This window comes from Balaenoptera ricei, chromosome 8 (genome assembly GCF_028023285.1).
Source record: "Balaenoptera ricei isolate mBalRic1 chromosome 8, mBalRic1.hap2, whole genome shotgun sequence".
NCBI classification, from domain to species: domain Eukaryota; kingdom Metazoa; phylum Chordata; class Mammalia; order Artiodactyla; family Balaenopteridae; genus Balaenoptera; species Balaenoptera ricei.
The window spans coordinates 28,875,727-28,889,415 of NC_082646.1; the positions used below are offsets into that span (position 1 = coordinate 28,875,727).

Genomic DNA, 13,689 nt, shown 5'->3' on the forward strand with positions numbered 1-13,689 from the left:
AGAAAAAAGACCTTCAAAAAAGAATCCAAAACAATTAACAAAATGGCAATAAGAACATTCATACTGATAATTATCTTAAATGTAAATGGATTAAGTGCTGCTACCAAAAGACATAGACTGGCTGAATGGATAAAAAACAAGACCCGTATATATGCTGTCTACAAGAGACTCACTTCAGATCTTAGGGACACATACAGACTGAAATTGAGGGGATGGAGAAAGGTATTCTATGCAAATGGAGATCAAAAGAAAGCTGGAGTAGCAATACTCATATCAGGAAAAACAGACTTTGAAATAAAGAATGTTACAATAGACAAAGAAGGACACTACATAAAGATCAAGGGATCAAACTAAGAAGAAGATATAGCAATTGTAAATACATATGCACCCAACATAGGAGCACTTCAATATATAAGGCAAACATTAACAACCATAAAGGAGGAATGGACAGTAATATGACAGTAGTGGGGGACATTAATACCACAGTCTTATCAATGGACAGGTCATCCAGATAGAAAATGAATAAGGAAACACAGGATTTAAATGAGACATTAGACCAGATGGACTTAATTGATATTTACAGAACATTCAATCTGAAAGTAGCTGAATACACTTTCTTCTCAAGTGCACATGGAGTATCCTCTAGGATAGATCACATCTTGGACCACAAGTCAAGGCTTGGAAAGTTTAAGAAAACTGAAGTCATACCAAGCATCTTTTCTGACCATAACGCTATGGGATTAGAAATTAATTGCACAGAAAAAACACTAAAAAACACAAACACATGGAGGCTAAACAATATGCTACTAAATAACCAATGGATCCCTAAAGAAGAAGAAATTAAAATATACCTAGAGATAAATGAAAATGAAAACATGATGATCCAAAACATAAGAGATGCAGCAAAAGCAGTTCTAAGAGGTAAGTTTATAGCAATAAAATCTTACCTCAAGAAACAAAAGAATTCTTAAATAAACAACCTAACCTAACATCTAAAGCAACTGTAGAAAGAAGACAAAAAAAAAACCCAAAGTTAGTAGAAGGAAAGAAGTCATAAAGATCACAGCAGAAATAAATGAATAGAGATGAAGAAAACAATAGCAAAGATCAATGAAACTAAAAGCTGGTTCTTTGAGAAGATAAACAAAATTGATAAACCTTTAGCCAGACTCATCAAGGAAAAGAGGGAGAGGACTCAAATCAATAAAATTCGTAATGAAAAAGGAGAAGTTACAACTGACACCACAGAAATACAAAGGATCATAAGAGACTACTAAAAGCAACTATATGCCAATAAAATGGACAACCTAGAAGAAATGGACAAATTTTTAGAAAATACAACCTTCCAAGACTGAACCAGGAAGAAATAGAAAAAATGAACATACCAATCACAAGTACTAAAATTGAAACTATGATTAACTATGATTAAAAATCTTCCAACAAACAAAAGTCCAGGACCAGATGGCTTCACAGGTGAATTCTATCAAACATTTAGAGACCAGTTAACATCTATCCGTCTGAAACTCTTCCAAAAAACTGCAGAGGGAAGAACACTCCCAAGCTCATTCTAGTAGGTCATCATAACCCTGATAACCAAAACCAGACAAAGATACCACACACACACAAAAAAATTACAGGTCAATATCACTGATGAACATAGGTGCAAAAATTCTCAACAAAATACTAGCAAGCTGAATCCAATTGTACATTAAAAGGATAATATACAATGATCAAGTGGGATTTATTCCAGTGATGCAAGGATTCTTCAGTATGCACAAATCAATCAGTGTGATACACCACATTAACAAACTGAAGAATAAAAACCATATGATCATCTCAATGGATGCAGAAAAAGGTTTTGACAAAATTCAACACTGACTTATGATAAAAGTTCCCCAGAAAGTGGGAATAGAGGGAACTTACCTCAGTGAATAAAGGCCATGCAAGACAAACCCACAGCCAACATCATTCTCATCAGTGAAAAGCTGAAAACATTTCCTCTTAGATTAAGAACAAGGCAAGGATGCCCAGTGTCACCACTTTTATTCAACATATTTTGGAAGTCCTAGCCACAGCAATCAGAGAAGAAAAAGAAATAAAAGAAAACCAAATTGGAAAAGAAGATGTAAAACTGTCATTGTTTGCAGATGACATGATATTATATATAGAAAATCCTAAATATTTTATCAGAAAACTACTAGAGCTGATCAATGCATTTGGTAAAGTTGTAGAATACAAAATTAATGCACAGAAATCACTTGCATTCCTATACACTAACAACAAAAGATCAGAAAGAGAAATTAAAGAAACAATCCCATTTATCATTCCATAAAAAAGAATAAAATACCTAGGAATAAAGCCATCTAAGGAGACAAAAGACCTCTACTCTGAAAAGTATAAGATGCTGATGAAAGAAATCAGAGATGACACAAACAGATGTTCTTGGATTGGAAGAATCAATACTGTCAAAAGGACTTAGTACTCAAGGCAATCTACAGATTCAATGCAATTCCTATCAAATTACCAATGGCATTTTTCATAGAAGGAGAGCAAAAAATTTTTTAAATTTGTATTGAAACACAAAAGACCCTGAATAGTCAAATCAATCTTGAGAAAGAAAAGCAGAGCTGTAGGAATCAGACCCCCTGACTTCATACTATACTACAAAGCAACAGTAATCAAAACAATAAGGTACTGGCACAAAAACAGAAATATCAATGAATGGAATAGGATAGAAAACTCAGAAATAAACTCACACACCTATTGTCAATTAATCTACAACAAGGGAGGCTAGAATATACAATGGAGAAAAAGACAGTCTCTTCAATAAGTGGCACTGGGAAAGCTGGAAAGCTACATATAAAAGAATTAAATTAGGACACTCCCTAACACCAAATACAAAAATAAACTCAAAATGGATTAAAAACTTAAATATAAGGCTAAATACTATAAAACTCTTAGAGGAAAACATAGGCATAACACTCTTTGGCATGAATCACAGCAAGATCTTTTTTGACCCATCTCCTAGAGTAAGGGAAATAAAAACAAAAATAAACAAATGAGACCTAAGGAAACTTAAATGCTTCTGCACAGTAAAGGAAACCATCAACAATACAAAAAGACAACCCACAGAGGGAGAAAATATTTGCAAATGATGTGATCGAGAAGGGATTAGTCTCCAAAATATGCAAACAGCTCATGCAGCTCTAGGTCAAAAAAAACAAGCAACCCAGTCAGAAAGTGGGCAGAATATCTAAACAGATAGCTCTCCAAAGAAGACATACAGATGGCCAAGGAGCATATGAAAAGATGCTCAACATCATTAATTATCAGAGAAATGCAAATCGAAACTACAATGAAGTATCATCTCCCAGCAGTCGAATGGCCATCATCAAAAAGTCTACAAACAATAAATGCTGGAGTGGGTGTGGAGAAAAGGGAACCCTCCTACACTGTTGGTGGGAATGTAAATTGGTACAACTACTATGGAGAACAGCATGGGGATTCCTTAAAAAACTTAAAATAGAACTACCATATGACCCAGCAATCTCACTCCTGGGCATATATCCAGAGAAAACCATAATCCAAAAGGATACAAGCACCCTAATGGTCATTGCAGCATATTTACAATTGCCAAGTCATGGAAGCAAGCTAAATGTCCATTGACAGAGGAATGGATAAAGATGATGTGGTATATATATACAATGGAATATTATTCAGCCATGAAAAAGAATGAAATAATGCCATTTGCAGCAACATGGATGGACCTAGAGATTCTCATACTAGGTGAAGTAAGTCAGACAGAGAAAGAAAAATATTATATGGTATCACTTGTATGTGGAACCTAATTTTAAAAAAGATACAGCTGCATAGCACAGGGAGATCAGCTTGGTGCTTTGTGACCACCTAGAGGAGTGGGATAGGGAGGGTGGGAGGGAGAGGCCAGAGGGAGTGGATATGGGGATATACATATACATATAGCTGATTCACTTTGTTATACAGCAGAAACTAATACAACATTGTAAAGCAAGTATACTCCAATAAAGATGTGAAAAAAAAAGATAAAAGTGAACTCATTTACAAAACAGAAGCAGACTTATAGATATTGAAAACAAACTTATGGTTAACAAAGGGGAGACGTGGCACCGGTGGGATAAATCAGGAGCTTGGGATGAATACCTGCACGCTGCTATATATAAGATGGATAACCAAAAAAGACCTACTGTATAGCACAGGAAACTGTATTCAATATTCTGTGATAACCTATATGAGAAAAGAATCTAAAAAAGAATGATTATATTTATATGTATAGCTGAATCACTTTGCTGTACAACTGAAATAACACAACATTGTAAATCAACTATACTCCAAAGAAATTAAAATATTAAAAAAAAATTTTTAGAAACCTGTCTGAAGATTTCAAAATAACCAGACAATATAGAACATTTTTCAGCATTTAATTCAGGAAAGAAAATTGGAAATTTCAAGCTCTTATGATCTTAATACTCAGTTTAACTTCACAAATTCCTATTTGCTCTAAGAAAGTTCAATTTTATCTCCTCTTAGAGAATGTCCATGAAACATCCACCTGGCATTTCACTTTGAGTATCCTGGGAAAGGGAAGTATACTCTACACTTGTGGATTCATAAATCACTTGTGCTATGTGGAATAGAACAATTATACATAGCTGAAGTGTATAGATTGGTATATATAAAACCAACAGAAAGCACTTGGGCAGGAACACATCCAGAATCTGAAAACCAAGTCACACTGAGATCATATACCTAAATTTAGTTTTCTAGAAACTTACCAGGAACCAAAGTACATTGTTTTTAATGGTATCCCAGATAAAAATGGATGTCAAAGGTCATTGAGTCCAATCACTCTTCTGAAGCATGGAAGACAAGTTGAAACAGCAAATGGTTTGGATTCCAGGGTCTCAGTAATTAGCTACATTTCCATCAAGGAAATGGGAATAAAATTACCTGATTTCAAGCACTGGATTGCTGCCCTTCTCAACTCCTAATCTGTTCTCTCTACAACCTTGGAGATCTTTTTAAAGTACAAATCTGGTCAAGTCACTCCTCTGCTTAAAACACTTCAATGTCTTTCTTTGCTCTTAGGGTTAAGTTGAAATCCCTTAACATGAATTACAGCTTCAGTTGTTCTGACTTCAGTCTATCTCTTCATCCTCATTTTAGTCCACTCCTCCTGTTGCTCTAATACTCTCATCAGGTCCTTTTGACCTCAGTACTAGTCTATTGTAATAAACTGTTTATTTGTATACATCTACCATCTGGTCTGTAGTCTCCTCCATGAAGGCAAAGATCATATTTATGCTGTTTATTGTTGTAACATTAGTGACTATCATAGTGCTTGGAATATAGTAGGTACTCTACAAGTATTTGTTGAAAGAAGGGAAGGAGGGAGGAACACAGAAACAGATGGAGGAAAAGTGTTAATTTTGAGGATAGACCAAACATAAAAATATTTTTATAAAGTATTATTAGAAATTATAAGATTTGAGACCAGTCAGAGAAAGTATCTTTTATAATCTACCCAGACGGCAGCTCAATTTGTTCATCTATGTCTCCATTTGTATTTTGGTGGGGGAGAGGAGGGGGGAAAGATCATAACAGAACAAAATATTTCAATGCTCACAATGTTTTAAATGATTCAATTCTTCAGACTTTATTGATCACCAAGGATAATTACAAACTCCCACCAATGTGAAAAAGATTATTAAAACTCAAAGACAACACCCAAATGCACAGAGTCTGTGTGGCTTGTGGGGTTTCCTTTATTGGTCACATGTAAACAAAGCCAGCTATAGCAATGATATTTAAGCTCAGGGTATAACTCCTCACATGGTTGACCCATTCTTTACACATCATTTTTTTAAAATGGAGTTTCTATAAATCTACCCTAACTTATACAAACAGGAAACATATGTATTAGCTCCATGATGGGAAAAATCATAACCATGGTAGGAGTATATAGGTGAGGTGGTTGATCTTCAGGAACTTTTCCTTACCCCATGGTCTAGAGAACAAAGTGCAGTGATCTAGAGCACTGATCTAGAGAAGCTTCTTAATTCCATTTAATATGGAAATCATTGTCAGATCATATGTATTATGCCCAGAATTGTGTTAGAAAAATTGGGAGAAATTTAAAAGAAGCAAAACCCTTATATAAATACCCTAAAAATGACATGTAGTTCTTAAGCAACTTTATCTTGATTTTATATTTGTAATTTCTTCCCCTTTCTCATGTGCTCCTTAGGAATCTGGAAATACTTGTCTTTTATCTAAGAAACCTTAACTTCCCTCTGTAAAGATGTGGTATCCAAAGCTTCAAAGTGTCACCATTTTGTTTGTTATTATAAATCAACATTTATTATCTATGTATTTAAAGTTTCTGCTTCTGGGGTTTTTTTGTTAGCCTGGGTTAACATGGTAGTCATGCTAATAAAAATATCCATGGTCGCCATTTCTACTTTACTGTTTTACAATGTGATTTCTAAGTCATTTAAATCATGGAACTAATGAAATAGCTTGTACACCAAAACTTAGCATTAGGCCAAAGTCTACCAAGTAGGAGATATTCATACTATTTTCTTAGTATAGAGATATTTATCTTATCAGTACATTTATTCATTAATTTGATAAGTATTTATAGAGTGCTTATTATGTGCTAAACATTTTTTTGTAAGTTTTGGAGGTATAATGATGAGCCAAGAAGACCTGGTCTCTGCCCATATGACACTTAATAGCTAGTGCCTGGAGCTTGACATCTACCAGGCACAAAACAAAGATGACTTCAACTGTCAAAATGTGTAGAGTTGTCAAATATGACCTTTAAGATAAATAGAGTTTGAAGTTTTACTCTGTACCCAGTATATATTTAACTTTAGAGAGTCCCTATTTATATTCATTATTTAGAAGAATAAAAACAGACAATTATCTTTTCTATCTTATTCCTTTGATTTTTATAAACATTGAGAAACATTTTGAAAATGTTAGGATTTCTAGTGTGTTGCAGACCCTTAACATTTACTCTCCTGTATTTTTTTCTTTTTTTTGATTTTTGGCTGCATTGGGTCTTTGTTGCTGTGCGCAGGCTTTCTCTAGTTGTGGCGAGCGGGGGTTACTCTTCATTCAAGTGTACAGGCTTCTCATTGTGGTGGCTTCTCTTGTTGCACAGCATGCACTCTAGGCGTGCGGGCTTCAGTAGTTGTGGCACGTGGGCTCAGTAGTTGTGGCACATGGGCTTAGTTGTTCCATGGCATGTTGGATCTTCCTGGACCAGGGCTCGAACCCATGTCCCCTGCACTGGCAGGTGGATTCTTAACCACTGTGCCACCTGGGAAAACACTGCTCTCCTGTATTTTAAACAGGAATACCTAAGGAGGACAGAGACTGTGGGAAATGATAAACCTGCATTTACCTCTCAGTCAAGTCAGGTTTTCCGTGTACTTTCTTAGGGTACAAATTACATTTTGTGTCATAATTGCTATCTTTCAGACTGGATGGATCTACTCATATTATCTTAGACAATAACAGGATCAAGAAAAAAATAGAGTCTCACAAGTGACAGGCTATTAGTATAACGCAATGCCAAAGACAGGGGGAGAAGGCCAAAGAACACTTACTGGTAAGTGGTTGGGCTGACATTGATGCGTCGAGGGTGACTTCCCGATTCGAATTTGCTTGCCAGAGTGACATTATTTCCAAACAGGCAATATCGTGGCATTCTTACCCCAACAACTCCAGCCAGCACAGAGCCTGAGTGAATGCCTATTCTCATCTAAAAAAGAAAAGGAAAAGGATATATTTATGTTTTCATTTGGTATGCTATTATTTTAATAAGGTACTGCTGAACCATTAAACTCCTAGCTCCTCAAAGATAGGGACTGGGGTCTTGGTCATTTTTGTGAGCCAAATATCTGGACTATTATATCAGTAGTATCAATGAACATGGATGGTGTGGAATAAATGAACAAATGGATTAATTATAAGAAAAAAACTACATTTAATTTTCTATTGTAACACAATAAATCCAGTTGTGTTACAATTTAAATCAGGTTTTATTTGTATCTAGTATGCTCTAATAAATGGAAAATGTATTATTCTCCCTCCAGTTATTCTAACATAAAACCCTATTTTTTCCTTCATAGCATTAAACACAATTGTAAATTAAATATTTATATTTCTGTTTATCTGTTCATTTAAAATAGTTTTCTCTCTGTTTATTTCAGATCACTTCTATTTCCACATTTACTAATCTTTTCTTTTGTAATGCCTTATCTTTTGCTAATCACATCCAGTGTATTTTTCTTCTTAGGTATTGTGATTTTCCTTTCTCAAAGTTCAATTCGAACTTTTTTTTTTAATCTTTCAGGTATTAAATTAACTTTTGACTATATGGAATACAATTAAAATAACTGTTTTAATATTTTTGTCTGCTAATTCTAACATATGCTCCAGTTCTGTATCAATTTTGATTGACTGATTTTTCTCATTATTATGGGTCATATTTTTCAGCTTTTCTGAATGCCTAGTAAATTTTGGTTGGATGTTAGGTATCATGACTTGACTTTGTTGAGTGCTGGATATGTTTTATATTCTTATAAATATTCTTGAGCTTTGTCCTGGGATGCAGTCAAGGTACTTGGAAAGTTTTTTCTTTTTTCCTTTCAAGTCTTGCTTTTTAAAATTTGTTAGGCAAGTCTTGAGCTGTGTTTCATGTAGGGCTAATTATTCCCCACTAGTGAGGCAAGGACCCTCTGAGTACTATACCCAATGCCTATGATTTATGAGGTTTTCCAGTTCTCCTGATGGGTTCTGGCATTTTTCTAAGTCTTGTGTGAGTTCAAGGAACTTTTTCTCTAATCCTTTCAGGTATTTTTCCCTGTTGGGCTCAGGTAGTTTTCTCACATATAAACAACAATCAGTAAGTTAAGGAACATATAGGAGGCTCCTTGGAAGATCTCTGGTGGTCTTTTTGCACCTCTCTCCTTAGTGGTACTCTGTCTGTGAATTCTAGTTTTTTTGCTCTCCATAGACTCTCAGCTTCATCTCTTCAACTTGGGGAGTTTGTTGGGTTCCTCCTGATTTTTCCTTCCCTGCACTGCAGCTTGAATGTACCCCAAAGACATACGCCAGGGAAATCATATGTTTCATTTTGTTCCCTGTCTCTCAGGCATCACTGTCTTCCATTGCCTAATGTCCAATGTCATGAAACTGTCCTTTTTTTTTTTTTTTTTTTAAAGTATTTATTTATTTATTTATGGCTGTGTTGGGTCTTCGTTTCTGTGCAAGGGCTTTCTCTAGTTGTGGCAAGCGGGGGCCACTCTTCATCGCAGTGCGCGGGCCTCTCACTGTCGCGGCCTCTGTTGTTGCAGAGCACAGGCTCCAGACGCGCAGGCTCAGTAGTAGTGGCTCACGGGCCCAGCTGCTCCGCGGCACATGGGATCTTCCCAGACCAGGGCTCGAACCCGTGTCCCCTGCATTGGCAGGCAGACTCCCAACCACTGCGCCACCAGGGAAGCCCGAAACTGTCCTTTTGTACATTTTGTCCAGATTTTTAATTGTTGAGGCTGGGAGTGTAAACCCAGCCTGTTCTTTCATATTGGCTGGGAGAAGAAATGAGATGTACTTTTTTTAAAGAACACAAACTATCTTAAAAATTTAGGCCTATTTCTGATGAGAGATTGTCTGTTTGGATTTAAAGACAAAAAAAAATGTAATTGTTATTGCAAGTTCCTATGCCTGATGCACAGTGAGGCCAAAAGAACCAAAACATTGGAGTTGGGGGTAGGGAAAGGTTTATTGCAGAGTGATGCAAGGATACAGGTGGCTCATGCTCTAAGAAAACCCTGAGGTTCCTGAAGGGTTTTGGCAGAGCATTTTTAAAAGCCAGGTGAGGGAGGGGGGTTGCAGGGTATGTGATCAGCTCATGCACAATTCTCTGATTGGATGATTGTGAGGTAACAGGGAGGTGTCACAAGGGTTAACATTATCAGTCCTTAGTCTCCAAGAGGCCTGGGGCTATGTGCTCATGGTCATGAAGTAGTTAACTTCTTCCATTTGGTGGGGAGTTCTCACATCTGTAAAGCAACTAAGGGAATGTGCATCAAATACTGTTATCTAGGTACTTCAGAGAGGAGCTATGGCAGAGGATATGGGGAAGGCCTGTTTCAGGAAGGCCCCATAGGGTCCTGCTCTGTTACATAATGAATGGTAGTATTCCTTATAAACAAACATAACGCACTTTTGTCTAAAATTAGCAAAGCATTTTGAAAAATTTTATTATATTTCTTTGCTTTCAGAAGGTCTATTTATATTAAATTACCTTGTGCAATATAAGATTGTCTAAAAACACCCAGACCTTAAATACTAAGATTGTCATGTTAGACCTGTGATCTTTTTAAGCAGTAAAAGAGCAGAAATGAGTATCAAACCGACACATTTTACAGCCACTATATTCTGTGCTTTTAGTCTGAGAAGAATACTCCATACCCCACCAACTATACTGAAGGCTTATATGGTTCCACCTCTGCCTCTTTTCAAAAGACCTGAGGCTGTTCTTTTCTTTTTTTTAAACTAAATTGTCATAATAAGAATTATTATAACCTAAAAAGCCTGAAGATAAAAACCCTGGTATTCTTGAGAAGGCGGATGGAGAAATGGTTATTTAAAAAACCCTTATCTCTTAGAAGACTACCTTAAAACATACACAAGAATATCAACAAACACAAAAATAGCACAGATTTGCTGTTACTGTCACTATAATGGAACAGGACTCAGAAAAAGTATTTACTTTTGGATATAAGGAGATACCATTGAGAACTTACAAGCTGAATCATCAGACTCTGTTTTCTTTTACATTTCTTTCAACAACTTCTTGAGATTTCCCAGGAGTTGTTACCTTATAAGGAAGTCACTGATTGCCACATTCAGAATCTGCCTCTTGCATCTAGCAGTTAGACAAAGTAGAGAGCTACTTTTTTTTTCTTTTTTTTAACATCCTTATTGGAGTATAATTGTTTTACAATGGTGTGTTAGTTTCTGCTTTATAACAAAGTGAATCAGCTATACATATACATATATCCCCATATCTCCTCCCTCTTGTGTCTCCCTCCCACCCTCCCTACCCCACCTCTCTAGGTGGTCACAAAGCACCGAGTTGATCTCCCTGTGCTATGCAGCTGCTTTCCACTAGCTATCTATTTTACATTTGGTAGTGGATATATGTCCATGCCACTCTCTCACTTCGTCCCAGCTTACCCTTCCCGCTCCCCGTGTCCTCAAGTCCATTCTCTAAGTCTGCATCTTTATTCCTGTCCTGCCCCTAGGTTCTTCAGAACCTTTTTTTTTTTAGATTCCATATATATGTTTTAGCATACGGTATTTGTTTTTCTCTGTCTGACTTACTTCACTCTGTATGACAGACACTAGGTCCATCCACCTCACTACAAGTAACTCAATTTTGTTTCTTTTTATGGCCAATATTCCATTATATATATGTGCCACATCTTTGTTTTTTTTTTTTTGTTTTTTGTTTTTTGTTTTTTTTTTTGGGTGTGTTGGGTCTTCATTTCTGTGCGAGGGTTTTCTCTAGTTGCCGCGAGCGGGGGCCACTCGTCATCGTGGTGCACGGGCCTCTCACTGTCGCGGCCTCTCTTGATGCAGAGCACAGGCTCCAGATGCGCAGGCTCAGTAGTTGTGGCTCACGGGCTTAGTTGCTCCGCGGCATGTGGGATCTTCCCAGACCAGGGCTCGAACCCGTGTCCCCTGCATTGGCAGGCAGATTCTCAACCACTGCGCCACCAGGGAAGCCCTGTGCCACATCTTTAGAGAGCTACTTTTAACTGTCAATGAGAGATTTAGATTCATTTTGGCAAGATTAAAATTTATTTAATTGGTTAACCAAGTAGTAACGTTTGCATCCATCTGGTCAGTATACTCTAGCTAAAGAGGATTGCTTTGCACTAAACCAGTGGTTGTCAGCTGGGGCCATCTGTGCCCCTCAGTGGACATTTGACAATGTCTTGAGACATTTTTTATTTTTACAACTGGGATGGAGAACTATTATTGGCATCTATTCAGTAGAGCTAGAGATTCCTAGGACACCTTTCCCACGTGAAAGAATTTTCCAGTTCAAAATATCAATAGTGCTGAGGTTGAGAAACCTGCATTAAACAGACCTCTGGCAACTTATAAACACTTAGCAGAGCAACACACACACACACACACACACACACACACACACACACACACAAATAAATGCTTTAATAAGATCAGTGCTTTGGTAAATAACATTAGACTTCACTTTTTAGAGAAGGTTCATGAAAAAATTGTGTTTGTCCTAGGAATTTATTGAAAAACACAATAACTTTAGGATTTATCTTGAGGTTAGGATATCTATTACTCAATCTCCCATACCTATATGAAATGTATGAAATAATGCAAAACTCTGGGACATATCAAAATCCCCAGTAATCAAAGGGTTCAGTTATTCTCATAATACTCTACTGATTATTTATTTGCCAAGGCACATAAACAACTGCCTTTCTAGATAACATGCCTCCTGCAGCTCTTAAAAATAGAAGGCTTATATAGTTCAACCTCAGCTAGTCAAAACTCATCTGATTTAGTTTAGTCCAGCTCCCTCATTTTACAAATAAACTGAAGTCAAGAGGAGCACAATGAAAAGAGCAAATTAGTGTTTGGGCCAGCTGTAGGCCATAGGTCAGTTGGCTCTGGGTTCAGTAAACTAAAAAAGACACCCAAATTAAAAAGGTCCTCAGTTTGTTTCTGCAAGGCCCATCAGACTAAGGCTTACTTTTGGGAAAGCCAGAGGGCTTTAGAAAATATAGTCTCCACTCTTACAGGGCACACACAAAATCTCACACTCTGGGACCCAGAGCAGAAGCAGTAATTTGAAAGGAGCCTGGGTCAGATCCACCTACTGATTTTGGAGACCATCCAGAGAGGCAGGAGGCAACTGGAGCTTACCCTGGGGACATAAACACTGGTGGCAGCACTTTTGGGGAACTCTTTGTATGAGAAGGATGATGGTGCTGGCAAGCAGCATTTTGGAATCCTCCATCTAGCTTATTAGCAATAGGACCCAGCCCTGCCCACTAGCCTGTCTGCACCAAGAGTAGGACACCTCAGGCCAAGCAGCTAGCTGGGCAGGGACACAGGCCTACCCACCAGCAGTCCAGCTGCCTTAAGACCACCTGTGCCCACAGACACCCTGGGACCCAGTCCTGCCTCCAACTGGCAGACAACTATTCCAAGACCACCAGGGCCCTGCAGCCAGAGACCACCCTAGACTGAGCTCTGCCCACCAGTAGGCTAACATCAGCTTCAAAATTCTCCTGGGACCAGGCCTTACCTCTGCCTACCAGTGAACAGACACCAGCATCAGGACTACCACAGTCTCACAGCTTGCTCGTCAGGACCCAGCCCACCCACCAGCAGGCTGCACCAACTCAAGGACCCCTTGGGCCCCAGCCTCACCCACCAGCAGGGCAAAACCAGCTCTGGGACAATCTTGGGCCCCATAACCCCCAGGATCCAGCCCCACCCACTAGCAGACTGACACAAGCTTTGGGACACCTCAGCTGCAATCAACTGTGTCAGGAATCAGCCCTGCCCATCAGCAGGCTGACACTAGAT

General features: G+C 37.8%; 1 protein-coding gene across 1 annotated transcript in view; it reads right to left on the reverse strand.

The window, feature by feature from the left end:
• The window catches only part of GUCY1A2 (guanylate cyclase 1 soluble subunit alpha 2), a 402,881-nt gene that overhangs the window by 41,916 nt on the left and 347,276 nt on the right, over positions 1–13,689 (reverse strand). The window contains exon 7 of the mRNA XM_059929348.1: positions 7,653–7,807. Within this exon, the coding sequence (XP_059785331.1) occupies positions 7,653–7,807 (155 nt within the window). The remainder of the gene's footprint in view (positions 1–7,652; positions 7,808–13,689) is intronic.